Source organism: Palaemon carinicauda, chromosome 9, assembly GCF_036898095.1.
Source record: "Palaemon carinicauda isolate YSFRI2023 chromosome 9, ASM3689809v2, whole genome shotgun sequence".
NCBI lineage: Eukaryota > Metazoa > Arthropoda > Malacostraca > Decapoda > Palaemonidae > Palaemon > Palaemon carinicauda.
Window position 1 is genome coordinate 144,510,109 of NC_090733.1, and position 11,767 is coordinate 144,521,875.

Genomic DNA, 11,767 nt, shown 5'->3' on the forward strand with positions numbered 1-11,767 from the left:
AAAGGTTGGGGAACGTAACCTTCTAACTAACCTCTGCAATGCTCGAGTATGCTAGTTGCCAAATCTTTGTGGAAGGTGCATCATTGTACAATGCAGTTAATCTAAAAAAATATTCTGATTAAAAAATTAAGCTTCTGTGTTTTATGCAAGGCCATTATTTGCATGGTATTTTGATGTACTTGATAGAGTATTGATAGCTTTGATATACAGTATATAGAATCTTTTATGCAGTAATATAAAATCTGCCCTGGAGTACAGTACTGTGTTAAGTGTTTCCGTATTGAAAGAAGGAAAAATACTTACTGTAAACATACAATGAAATAGAGTACAGCACATTACAATACTGTATGCATATGTCCCTTCACCTAACAGACTTCAGTAGTTTTTTGCATGAGGCTGTTTCCTCTTAAACTAAAAGTTTCTATAGTTTTTTATACCTAATGTCTGAAATTAAGTCTGCTGTTTTTAATAAAATAAGATTTATAGTACTGTAGGTATGATGCTTGTATTATTGTACTGTAGGTTGCTGGTGACTTGGGGTATATAGTGGTGTATTGGGATATGTTTGTGCTCTCATGCATAAACTGGGCTTGTTTTTTCATTCTTTTTTATTCCTTGTAACAAACCTGTACTCTGCTAGAATTAAAGTTCTCATATTTTTTTTTATTTAGATATTATATTCTACAAAAATGTCAAGGAAATGTATGTACTAATTACTCAAGCAAATAACTTGTAAAATGGAACTTTGTTAGGCGAAGGTGGCCGCCCAACCCAAGTGCTTACTCATAGCCATGATATGGAGGAACTTCGCCCAGACCTTTTGCCTGTCTCCTGTACCAGCAGCAGCACTGGGGCCTCAGACACTAATGCCTTAAGCATTACCACTACCACATCTCCAACTAAAAGCAATAGTGGTGTAGTTGGTAATGGTGGTGGCACAGTGGTGAGCTCAGGCCTCAGTGTCATCTCCACTGCAGTACCTGCACAACAGTCCCAGCAACCTGTGAAACTACCTCCACCGCCCTCTAAAGGTGCCGTGACCACGGTGTGGCCCCTGGGAGTGACGCTCGCACCATCACTTCACTGGCAACTGCCTCATCACAAATGCTAAAACACTTTTCCTATGTATTTAAAACATGTCATCTTATAGCATTTTGTCATGATCATGAAAAGTTAGGAACTTTCATATGAAATATGACCCCAGAGTCAATTACTCAAAATTCTTTCCAACCATCTTTTTTCATTAATTAACTACTTAGTCAAGCTGAAATAACTGCTTGTATTTGTATTGGTGCAAAATTTGGGCAGATGACACGTTTTATTACAAGGATGAAGTGAATATGTTTAAGTAGAAGTATAGAAATATTCAAGTAAAAGTAATTTTTAATCGATACTTATTTTCTTCCTCTTAAACATGTTCATTTTTGCTTTTGGGTAAAGATGGTGGGGCTTTCACATGTCTGTTTAGACATTTTACAGGCTGTTACAGTATCTTGGTCTTATGTGTTTCTCTGTTTCTCTCAGTGGCATTGGAAAAGTAATCACAAGAGAATTGCTTTATAGATTTGGTGGAATTTTAATGTCGAAAACGCTACATGTTAGCAAGTGATGATTCTCATGCCATTGTTTATTCAAATTGCTTGTAGATAGTATGGGTTGTGGTACTACAGTATTGAGATTGGGTTATAATATTTCTGACTTTTGTGTAGAAGGTTGACAAAATTAAGGTTCTCTCTGTTTAACATTTCCATAATGTTGTTGCAAAAACTCCTATGACCCATCAATAATTAAGAAACATACAGTACAGAATTTAATTTAATTTATAAGTTCAGTATACAGTATACAATCATCACACCACATGAGTAGCATAATCCACGTTTCTGTGGGACGTAAATTAGTATTTCAATGAATCGTCTCAGAGTTCATTCACTATTCTTGAACCAAGGAAGATATTCGACAATAAAACTGAAAATAGTAGTTTTCTATCTCGCTGTAGAATAACCCCGTTCCCCTGTAAATAACCCAAACCATCGCTGCTGTGTGGTGTGGGTTTTCAGAATGTTTTCCTTCCAGGTAGTGGGTCATTTAGGGTATGAAGAAAAAAAAGTTATCTGCTTGTCCCTCTAACAAGACTTTTGTGAAGATGAGTTTATGTACAGTGTATCAAGTCTTGTGGTTAAATGCAATAACTTCAAGAATACTGATGCTTTGCAAATCATAAACCTAATTTCAATTACAGGGTACTTGCAACTGAAAAATTCAGACTTGTTACAAATGCCCATATGTTGAACAGGTTGACATAAATTTTTTCATAGTGTTTATACACTCCTTAGTTTATATGCAACAGATCTATTTTAACGTTATGATCTTGAATTGATTCATTACTTCTCTTATATAGTTTATTTCCTTTTACATTGGGCCACTTAACTTTTAGCCCTAGGGCTTGTGGCATCCTGTTTTTTCAACTATGGTTGTAATTTGACTAATAATAATATGACATCTTAAGGAATATAATTTCAAAATATAGAATATTTTTCACTTTCAAGTATGGCATTTTGAAAATATCAGAGGTAATCTACTGAGACTGGAATAACGTAATGGCCACAATTTCTTTTAATCAGGAGGGATGGAAAATCTTTTGTATTAGTTTTTATGGATTTTTTATGTAATCGTTCAAATTTGAATTTGTATAAAGCAGGGTGCCATAATTAAAAGTGAATTTTCTGATTTTCACACAACAGGATAAAAGAATTGTCCCACACTGCATTGTTCTAAACAATTTACTGTACAAGTATTCATTGACAAGTAATTTAGTTAAGAATATTTCAATTAGACTTATAGACCAAGAACTGAATATGACAAAAATTTTTATTAAGGGAATTTTCACTCTATCACATACAGCATTCCAATTTGGCTTTATCTAAAGAAATTATTGTATTGTTGTTTATTCTAAAAATTCACATTGATAAAAATAGTCAATGTCATTAAGTAATTTGACATGTTTGACAACAGTAAGCTACATTCATTGGTGGTAAACAGTGCAAGAAAAAAGGATCCTTTAAAGGTTAATAAATCCCTTTTGATGATATACTGTGAAAGCATACCTTCTTGCATTAGTGCACCAAAGTTGAAATTTGATGCCTTTTTTCTTCCTTTTTTAGTATGAAATGTGAATTCAGCAGTTTCATATTGTAACTGCTTAACTGGGCGTTAAGAGATCCTTAAAAGCTAACATGCAAGTTGACAGCACTTAAATATTTGAACGAGTATAATTTTATAAAAGTAATTTTGTCAGTTATTTCAAAAGTATTCTTGAATTTTATTTTTAAACTATTTAAGTGATAATTTTGGTTTTCTCCAAGGTCATATACAGTAAGTAGGAGTTTTTGGAATGACTAATACATTATTAAAACTTGACATTTTTGTCTATGATTGACAGTCTATTATCCAAAACAGAGCATTTGTCAAACCTTTTGTAATTGTTATTTTTCTTTTACATTTGTTTCTTGTGCTTTCAATTGGGTGATGGTTATCTTTTACCTATAAGTACAGTAGTAAAATGTTATTCTATATAGTCCTATACTTCCCACAAAATAGGCATTCGCAAGCACAAATAATTTCGTGGCTGACTTTCTCTTCCTGCCAATGTGTAGTATGTCTTCTGCTTTGGTAACTAAGCAATATTTTACACTGTTTCTGATTAGTTATCTAGGTGATATAAGTGTTAATGGTGACTGATTTATGTATGGGTATTAACATCTTTTTCTACAACACTTAAATCTTAGTGTGTCAATTGGAATTTAAGTGCAGTCCCCATTCAGTGCCTAATGGGCTTGGCTATTTACGATATATTTAATGATAGCCTTGTTATAAGTAGTGAGTTTTCAACACATTTCATATACAGTAGATACTCTTGAAATTTGTTTGATTCTTGTATATTGACCTTTCAAATGGTGTATATAGGTGCACAGGATAGATATACTGTACAGGTATTTTGCCTGTAAAATAGTTTGAGTTAAGCTTACTTATCTTGTTTGTTGGCTATCATTACAATGTGTAACCTTTGAAATGTAAATGTAAATAACCTTTGTTGGAGTATGTCAGTCTGTTGTACATTTAATTGCTGTAAATGGTTTGTTTTGCTTTAAAAAATTTAAATTATTCTGGTGTTGGAATAATTTCTAATTGGTAGTATTTAAAAGTTTCGTTAGTGGTTTTAACAAGCCCTTTGCTCTCAAATGTTACCTTTAAGAATTTGAATTGGCACTGCATGTTACCCTTTGCTTGTTGTAATTGCTTTTTTTGCTTCAACCAATTATTTTTGTTTTTGTTTTGTTATCTATAATTTAGTGAAATTCAGTGTCCCCTGGTAACTCATTAAGTTTCTTATATAATGTTAAAGAGGCATGGTTTTAAATTTGAAAGTTTTATTTTGAAATCAAGCATGGCTTTGTAATGTAATGATTTGGTTAAATACCTAAATTTTAACAAGTTTTTGTTGGATGTTTTTGCCCATGCCATCTTATTTTATCTTGTGTGAAAACAATGTTGTCACCCACCTTATTTCATCTGAGGTTTGAAAAGTAACATATGTAAAGAATCCAAATAACTTTGTTTTGTTCATTTATATAGGTGGAACCACAAGAGGCTCTGGACACACTGCCGTAAGCACCTATGATGCAGATGAAGTACCTAGATCTAACGGCAACAACGGAACTCACACAGTAGGTGGAGCAAATGGTGTGGGTTCAAGAAGTACTCAGAACGGAGGACGCAATGGAAATGGAAGGTCACCTTATAATGAGAAGACTATGCTATTAAGCTCCGATGATGAATTTCAGTGAGGGGAAAAAATATATATATTGTAAAGGCACCAGGTAAGTGTTCATTATCTAGCTTTGTTTCAAGGAGCTAGCTTTAAAAATTACTAAATGCTTTGGAATACAAAATTTTCAATTCAGTGATTAAGTATTATTGGAATACATCTTAACTGCTTGATTCTGAAGGAAAATGTTGATCTACTTCACCAGTACCTGTATCATGAGAAATTTTTCTTTTAGCCAAGCAGTAATTTAGACTGCAATAGGATTCCAAATGCATCTGAAAGAAAAGTTTTCCTTTGTGTTTTTCTTGTATAAGAATAGTATTTTTTATATATAAAACCCAAATTTAGTAGCAGTTTGTGATCTATGGAGATGTATTATTTCCTTGAAATCTGTGAAATATTTAGTTATTTCTATGAATCTATCATCATGATTATATTATTCTTTGGAAGCTTGGTTTACTCTACTTACCCATAAGATTTTTTGAATTTAAAAATGTTCCCATTTACTTTCCTTTCAATATATGCATTCTTTTAAGAAACGAATGGAATCTTCTAGTGGTAAGACACCCAGAACTGCCATGCCAGATACTCTGACCATTTCAGTTTGTCGTATCAGTTGTGATCAGGTGTTTCCCATATTGTTTAGTTACTGTTCACTATGTCCTCACGTAGTTTTGGTAGCAATTACAGTGTAAAGTTTCTAGATTATGATCCATATTACTTTTGTATATCATTTCTAGGGTAATACTGGGATTTAAATAAACGTGAAGAGTGCGTTTCCCTTGTGATACTACTTAAGAAAAAGTATGTTTCAATGGGTGCTGATTAATTTAACTGTTCAGAGCAAAGCCACAAAAGAGAAGTTTAGTTGATTATAGCGGGGATGATGGCGATAATGACACGCGTCCAGCTTTAGATAATTATTCATTCAGTAGTCCGGTGAATATTCTGTAAAAGCAGGGATTCTGGTCTTTCCTGCCCAATTGCCAAACCTAGCTTAACTCTCCAAGTTCAGTCTAATGTTTATAGGATTTCCTTCAGCAAGGGTTCTAAAAGTTTGCTGCGCAGTACAAATCCAAGAGCCTCAAGTTCTTTAATTACTTCAGATGCTTCTGCTGCTAAATCCTTGCAATGCTGCAATCCTATTCACTTTACATGACAACTAGATCAAGGCAGATGGTAAACTGAATAGTCTGGATCCTAATATCCCTCCACTCTCTGTAGTTGCTTTTAAACAGTTATAATACTTATGTCAATGGTATGGCATATCATGATTCCCTTAAATTCTGATGGGTTATAGATCCATGCTTAATTCTGTCTTCAGGCATCTGGAATTAGATATTCCTTTCAGGTATTTTAGTGGATATATTTAGTTAGTTTAATATTATAAGGCCTCTGGTAATAAGGTCAGTTTCCTGGAATATAGATGTAGTTTTATTGTATTTTAAAGATAAAAATTTTGAACTGTAAGAAGTTCTCTCAAGTATATTGCAACTGAACACTTTTTCTGTTGGCATTAGCTTCAGCTAAATTCATTAGTGAATTATACACACTGTCTAAAGTAGGCTTTGGAGAATGCTGATTTTGTCACTTTTACCTTCCTTCAGAGTAAAAAAATTATTTTAAGGCTGAGTCTGCCTCATTTTTTTCACATCCTGTCTCTAAAACTGGATGAAGGCATATCAGCAGAAAATAGGTTTCTTTGTCCAATAAGAGCCGTTATGTCTTATTTGGATAAAAGAACAGGTATTAAAGGTAATCGCCTTAATTTAATTTGTGGGATTAGGGTCCCTAATAACCCTTTGACCCAAAATTTGATCCCATGTTTAGTTTAAAACTGGGTCGCAGAAACTTGTGAAAAATTGGATCCAAACCTAATAAAAGGCTCTATTATTTGCACATGATATTAGGGGTGCAGCTACATCTTAACTTTTAGAGAGATCTTTGTTTAAAGGTTAAAAGGTCACTCATGAATGGCAGAGGCAAGGGACATTAATAATGCCCTAGACTGACCATGTATACATATGATAAGCACCCAATCTAGGACTGTTGGTGCCAGACAATAGCTGGTGAACTCAGCAAGTAGACTTACATGCTCTCTCCCAAACCCCCCAATCTTAGCGAAACAAGAATGGTGAAGTTGCAGACACTATAAGAAACTATCGAGCTTTAGCAGGTCTTAAAACCCCAGTCCAGCAGTTTGCCAGGCAGGGACATTTCTCATAGGCTTCCAAAAAGTGTTTTAGCAGCAGCTCAATGGTGATTAAGGTTTATTTATGCCAAAAATTATATTGAAGAATCCTAGTTTGCTTATGAAGAAAGCTGGACTCTAGGCCCCATAGTGGTTTCAGGGAGCATGGTGCAAGTAATCAAGGTTCAGTTAATTTATAACTATATAATGATTCGGAATGCGATTGTTATCAATCAAAAGTATCATTTAGAGGCAACCGACAATCCAGCATTTTAAATATCTTCAGTTGGACTCTCATGTTCTAAACTGTATTTTAAAGTGGCTTGTTGGAAGTAATCTAGACCAGGTTAGTAAGTCTTAATCTTGGTACATTTCTTGTACATGAAATTATTCACCCTACAACAGTGTGTTTAAATGTCAGCAATATGAACAGAAGGAGAGGTTCATAGAAATAGAAAATTTTATAAATCAAAATAGAATTTTAATAGATTTTTTACTATTTCTATATCCAGGCTAACCAATCGAGCAGTTAAGCTAACTTGAAATGCAACAAACATGAAGCAACTGCAACAGAAAATCTGAAAAGACAATCTTGGCATGCTACTTACCATTAACTACTAGATTATTTTATTACTTCAATAGGGTATTTATTTTGAAGAAAAAAAGAATATTGGTGGAGTAAACTTTTTGATAAAAAGCATCTTGAGAAGAATATTTAACATCAGGGAAGGTTATTAGAACTACTTTCTTATTTCTATACTGGCCTGATGTTTTTCATATACAATCCCATCCTCCTCCCCACTAACTTTTTACCAAGAGAATAGGGATAATGCCAACTTCAAAACTGAAAGGGATAGATTATCTGGCATGGCAGTGGCAGTTCTTGATTTCTCATTCTATCTTATTTCTTTTCCTCTTGTTATGTTAAAGTTTTTGTAGGAGATATTTATTTTAATCTTGTTCCTCTTAAAATATTTTCTTTTTCTTTGTTTCCTTTCCTCACTAAGCTATTTTCCCTCTTGGAGCCCCTGGGCTTAAAGCATCCTGCTTTTCCAACTAAGGTTGTGGCTTAGCAAGTAATAACATGCTTACCTGGCCTCTTATCACTTACTGCTAGAATGTTCAATTCCTTTGTCAGGGGCATGTAAGTTTTTTGAAGGGAAAGAAAATGGGAAAACTTTATGGGTGTGTTAATTAAACGGTTTCCCGAGAGGAAGCAATATGAATATCAGGTGGATATAAAATTAATTTTTATATTAAAATTCTGGTTTTCATATTTGTTCATTTACACTTTCTCCCACAGGTAGAGAAGTACAGTACTGTAAACATGTTCTTCATCAAAATGTAGCTATTGGAAATTCCCAGGAAGAGGAGACATGGTAACAAAATGAAAGCATTGAATAAGTATATTTCTATAAACCTTTGTTGGTTTTTCAAGAAGTTGCGACCCTGGGAAAGTCCTCAAGCCTGTTTTAAGCCTTATATTTGTTTCTGCAAAAGTTGTAAGGCATAGTTTTAGTTCCAGTATTTTCTTTTATATTGTCCTGTTAACTTATTTGAAGTTTATGATTCTTCTTTTTTATCTATCGATTCATTCCTTTTGCTGTGTTATGCCATAAGGTGCTAAACAGGTTTGATGAAGAATGATTTTTAAATGTTTTCACTGAGAGTATTATTTTAGTGTCAACATTTGCTGACATCATTCATTCATTTGAAATAAAGGATTTCTTTTATGCAGCAGGTTAGTAAGTGTGCAATTCCTTAAAGCCTTTCCTTTTTCTGTATCAGAGCAAATGGAATTATGTATTATAGCAATTTGTAAAGGCACTGTTATACTTATTAATCCTGCGCATGCTTTAGAATATACATAGATATATTATTTATGACAGGCCTCTCTCTTACAGATAAAGCGCAGTGTGCTGTAATTTATTGAAATGGGTAGTTTTCATACCAATGGTATTTAATAGTAGTGATTGTTATTTTTAAAGCCTACAGTCCAGTAAAAATCAACACTTAATTGTTTACAAAATACCCAAGCTATAACCAGACATTGGAACTGTAGGCCAGTCACAAATGTTAAATGATTAACTTTTGAACATGTATTTTGAAAGAGCTGTCAGTGCATAAATGTTTTGTATAATTTTTTTTTTTTTCAATCATCAGGGGTTTTAGAAGGCTCATAACATCAGTAATTATGTATAAAAAAAAGTTTAGCTGTTCCTCGGTGAATAATTTTCTTGCAGAGACCTCTAAAGCCTACACAAAGAGTAGCTTTTGTAGAGATCTTCTTAAGATTATAAAAATATATTGGGTAATGAGTGTGCTGTGTCTGGATGTTGTTCTCTGCTATCTTATACGCTACAGTTCAGGAATCTATCTAATAATACCAGCAACTAGATGTAATCAGAAATGAGGCTGCATGGGACATTTAAGGTTTCAATACAAGCCAAGATTTTTTAACTGCAGGGTTTTTTTTTATATATATATATTGAGCTCAATAGATTCATTGTAAAGTTTCAGTATATTTTTCGTATTCAGCTTTATCAAAGGAAGTAATCTTACCAGTTGGGCCTGGTTTTATTTTTTTTTTTCTTATACAGTTCTTTCCCTGTCTTGGTGGTACTGTACAGTATGTGTGCATAAGTACATTTATCACAGATTTAGTGTTGTCACACTTCAAGATCATGGCTATATAAGTACACTGTATTCCTAATTTCTCAGTAGGTAGCAATGGCAGTTTTTACAGCAATTTTCATTATACTATGATTTTTATATAAATTCTATTTGCAATTTTCATTTATTTAGAATTCAGTGCAATATGTATATAATTTGACCATATTTAGCATCATTAAATGTACTTGTTGACTTACTTTTGGGCAGGTCAGGTTATACAGATTTTCAGTTATGGTCTGGCAGGGAATTTACTATGATTGCTCTTGATGTTGGGAAGTTTAGTTTCCTTAAGTGGTTTGCTACTATTCACAAGACTTGGCAAGAATTTAGTTTTCAAATTTTTTTTGGGGGGGTGTGGGTTACGAGACATGCCTTTATAACACCTGTAATTTATCATGAAATATTTGGCAGTTTCCAGTTATTGTAACCATCTACTGTAAAGGGTATTGTTGTTGCAGTGTGTTAGACATAGCATATAGTCACAAATGTTATCATCTTCCAATTATTATTCATCATTATTCATGCATACTTCCTATAAATAATTAAAGTAAATCCTACAATTTCTTGAATTTGTTTCTTGTGAGAAAAGAAAACTGGGTCAGTGTACACTGTATCTTAAAAACCAAAGAGTTACATGTCATGCCAATTATTATGTATGTATGGATGTCCAAGAACAGTTGCTGTATTGTGGTTTATTAGATTTATTTTGGTGAAATAATGCACAAGCAAATATTTTTTTTTTTGTGCCAATCTTTTACTTTTAATGCTGATGTACTTAAGGGATTCCCGTTGATATGGCAAACTATACAATTGTGTAGTATCTATTATGCTGGTAATCATGATTTATACAAAAAAATTATTTTAAGGTCAATTAGTTTCTTCAGAGTCACTAGATGAAATACTGTAATATATTTTAAGATATCTTTGACAAAAATAGACTATAATGTACATGAGTGAATGTTTCTACCCATGTGTGATTGCCCTTAACAAATGATACAGACCTCTTGTACATTCAAAGTGCATTGTAACAACCTGATAGTTAAAAGAACAATGTTAATTATAGTCACGTCACAATTGTTAAAGGAGCAAGATTAAGTTTACTTCTAATTCAAGTATAACAAAAATATTTCAAATTGAAATAGTTATACTGAGATACCCTACAGATATCTAAAAGAAAATCATAATCTATATAAAAATGAAATACTGTATACAGTATGGCAGTGTATTTGTAAGTAAACTGTTCTGATTACTGAATCTGTTTAATATTCTTTATTTTACATAAAAAAAAACAAATGTTTTGCTAAAATATTATGGGTCTTTTATCAAAAACTTCACACATTTCTATCGAGTTGTCATGCTGTCATGTATTTCTAGTCACTGAACTCATTTCATGGTTTCAGTCTCATTTAAGGTGATTCAAGCAACCATCAATATATTTTGGACTCTTCACCATTATAATTTGTAATAGAATCACTGTTTCGACTGTCACAACTGGAGAAGTATCTTCGGCACCTTTGAAAAGTAACATTTCCTCAGATTTTAGAATACGTTACTGTCGAGTTGTTTGATGCTTTTCAAGGTACTGTATTTGTATTACATTTTTTGGGGCAAAAGTGGAGAATAATGTCCTTCCTTATGCTAAACTTTGAGAGGTTATAGGAGTGAACTGTAATGATTGCAAACCACCTGAGAGGTGCAGCAATGTTCCTAACTATTAGAAAGAATAAGGACTTGGGAACAGCCATTTTATTGCACTAGTAATGTACTTAATTTATATAAACTTACGTTAAAACACTTGTTAAAAGCTCAGGATAATTGACTTTTAAGGTTGCATTAGTAACATGTTTTATCGCTTTCACGTTTATTCCAATGGAAAATAATTATTTTTTTTAAGGAAGCATCCCTTTAGCAATTTATTTTAGCTATTGGCATTTGTGCCAAGGTGCACTTGTGATTGTGCTACTGTATTTCTTATATTTGCTGCAAAAATTTTTGAATACATGGTATTTTTTTTTTTAGTTAACGCTGAAGTTTACATATAGGAGCTTTGTATGGTTATTAAACAGCCTTATTTGAAA

At 32.9% G+C, this 11,767-nt stretch overlaps 1 protein-coding gene across 1 annotated transcript in view; it reads left to right on the top strand.

Annotated features, from left to right (window-relative positions):
* The window catches only part of LOC137647225 (transmembrane protein 184B-like), a 24,895-nt gene extending 13,128 nt beyond the window's left edge, over window positions 1-11,767 (top strand). The window contains exons 7-9 of the mRNA XM_068380593.1: window positions 753-1,031; window positions 4,633-4,877; window positions 8,320-11,767. Coding sequence (XP_068236694.1) covers window positions 753-1,031; window positions 4,633-4,844 — 491 coding nt within the window. The 3' untranslated portion in view covers window positions 4,845-4,877; window positions 8,320-11,767. The remainder of the gene's footprint in view (window positions 1-752; window positions 1,032-4,632; window positions 4,878-8,319) is intronic.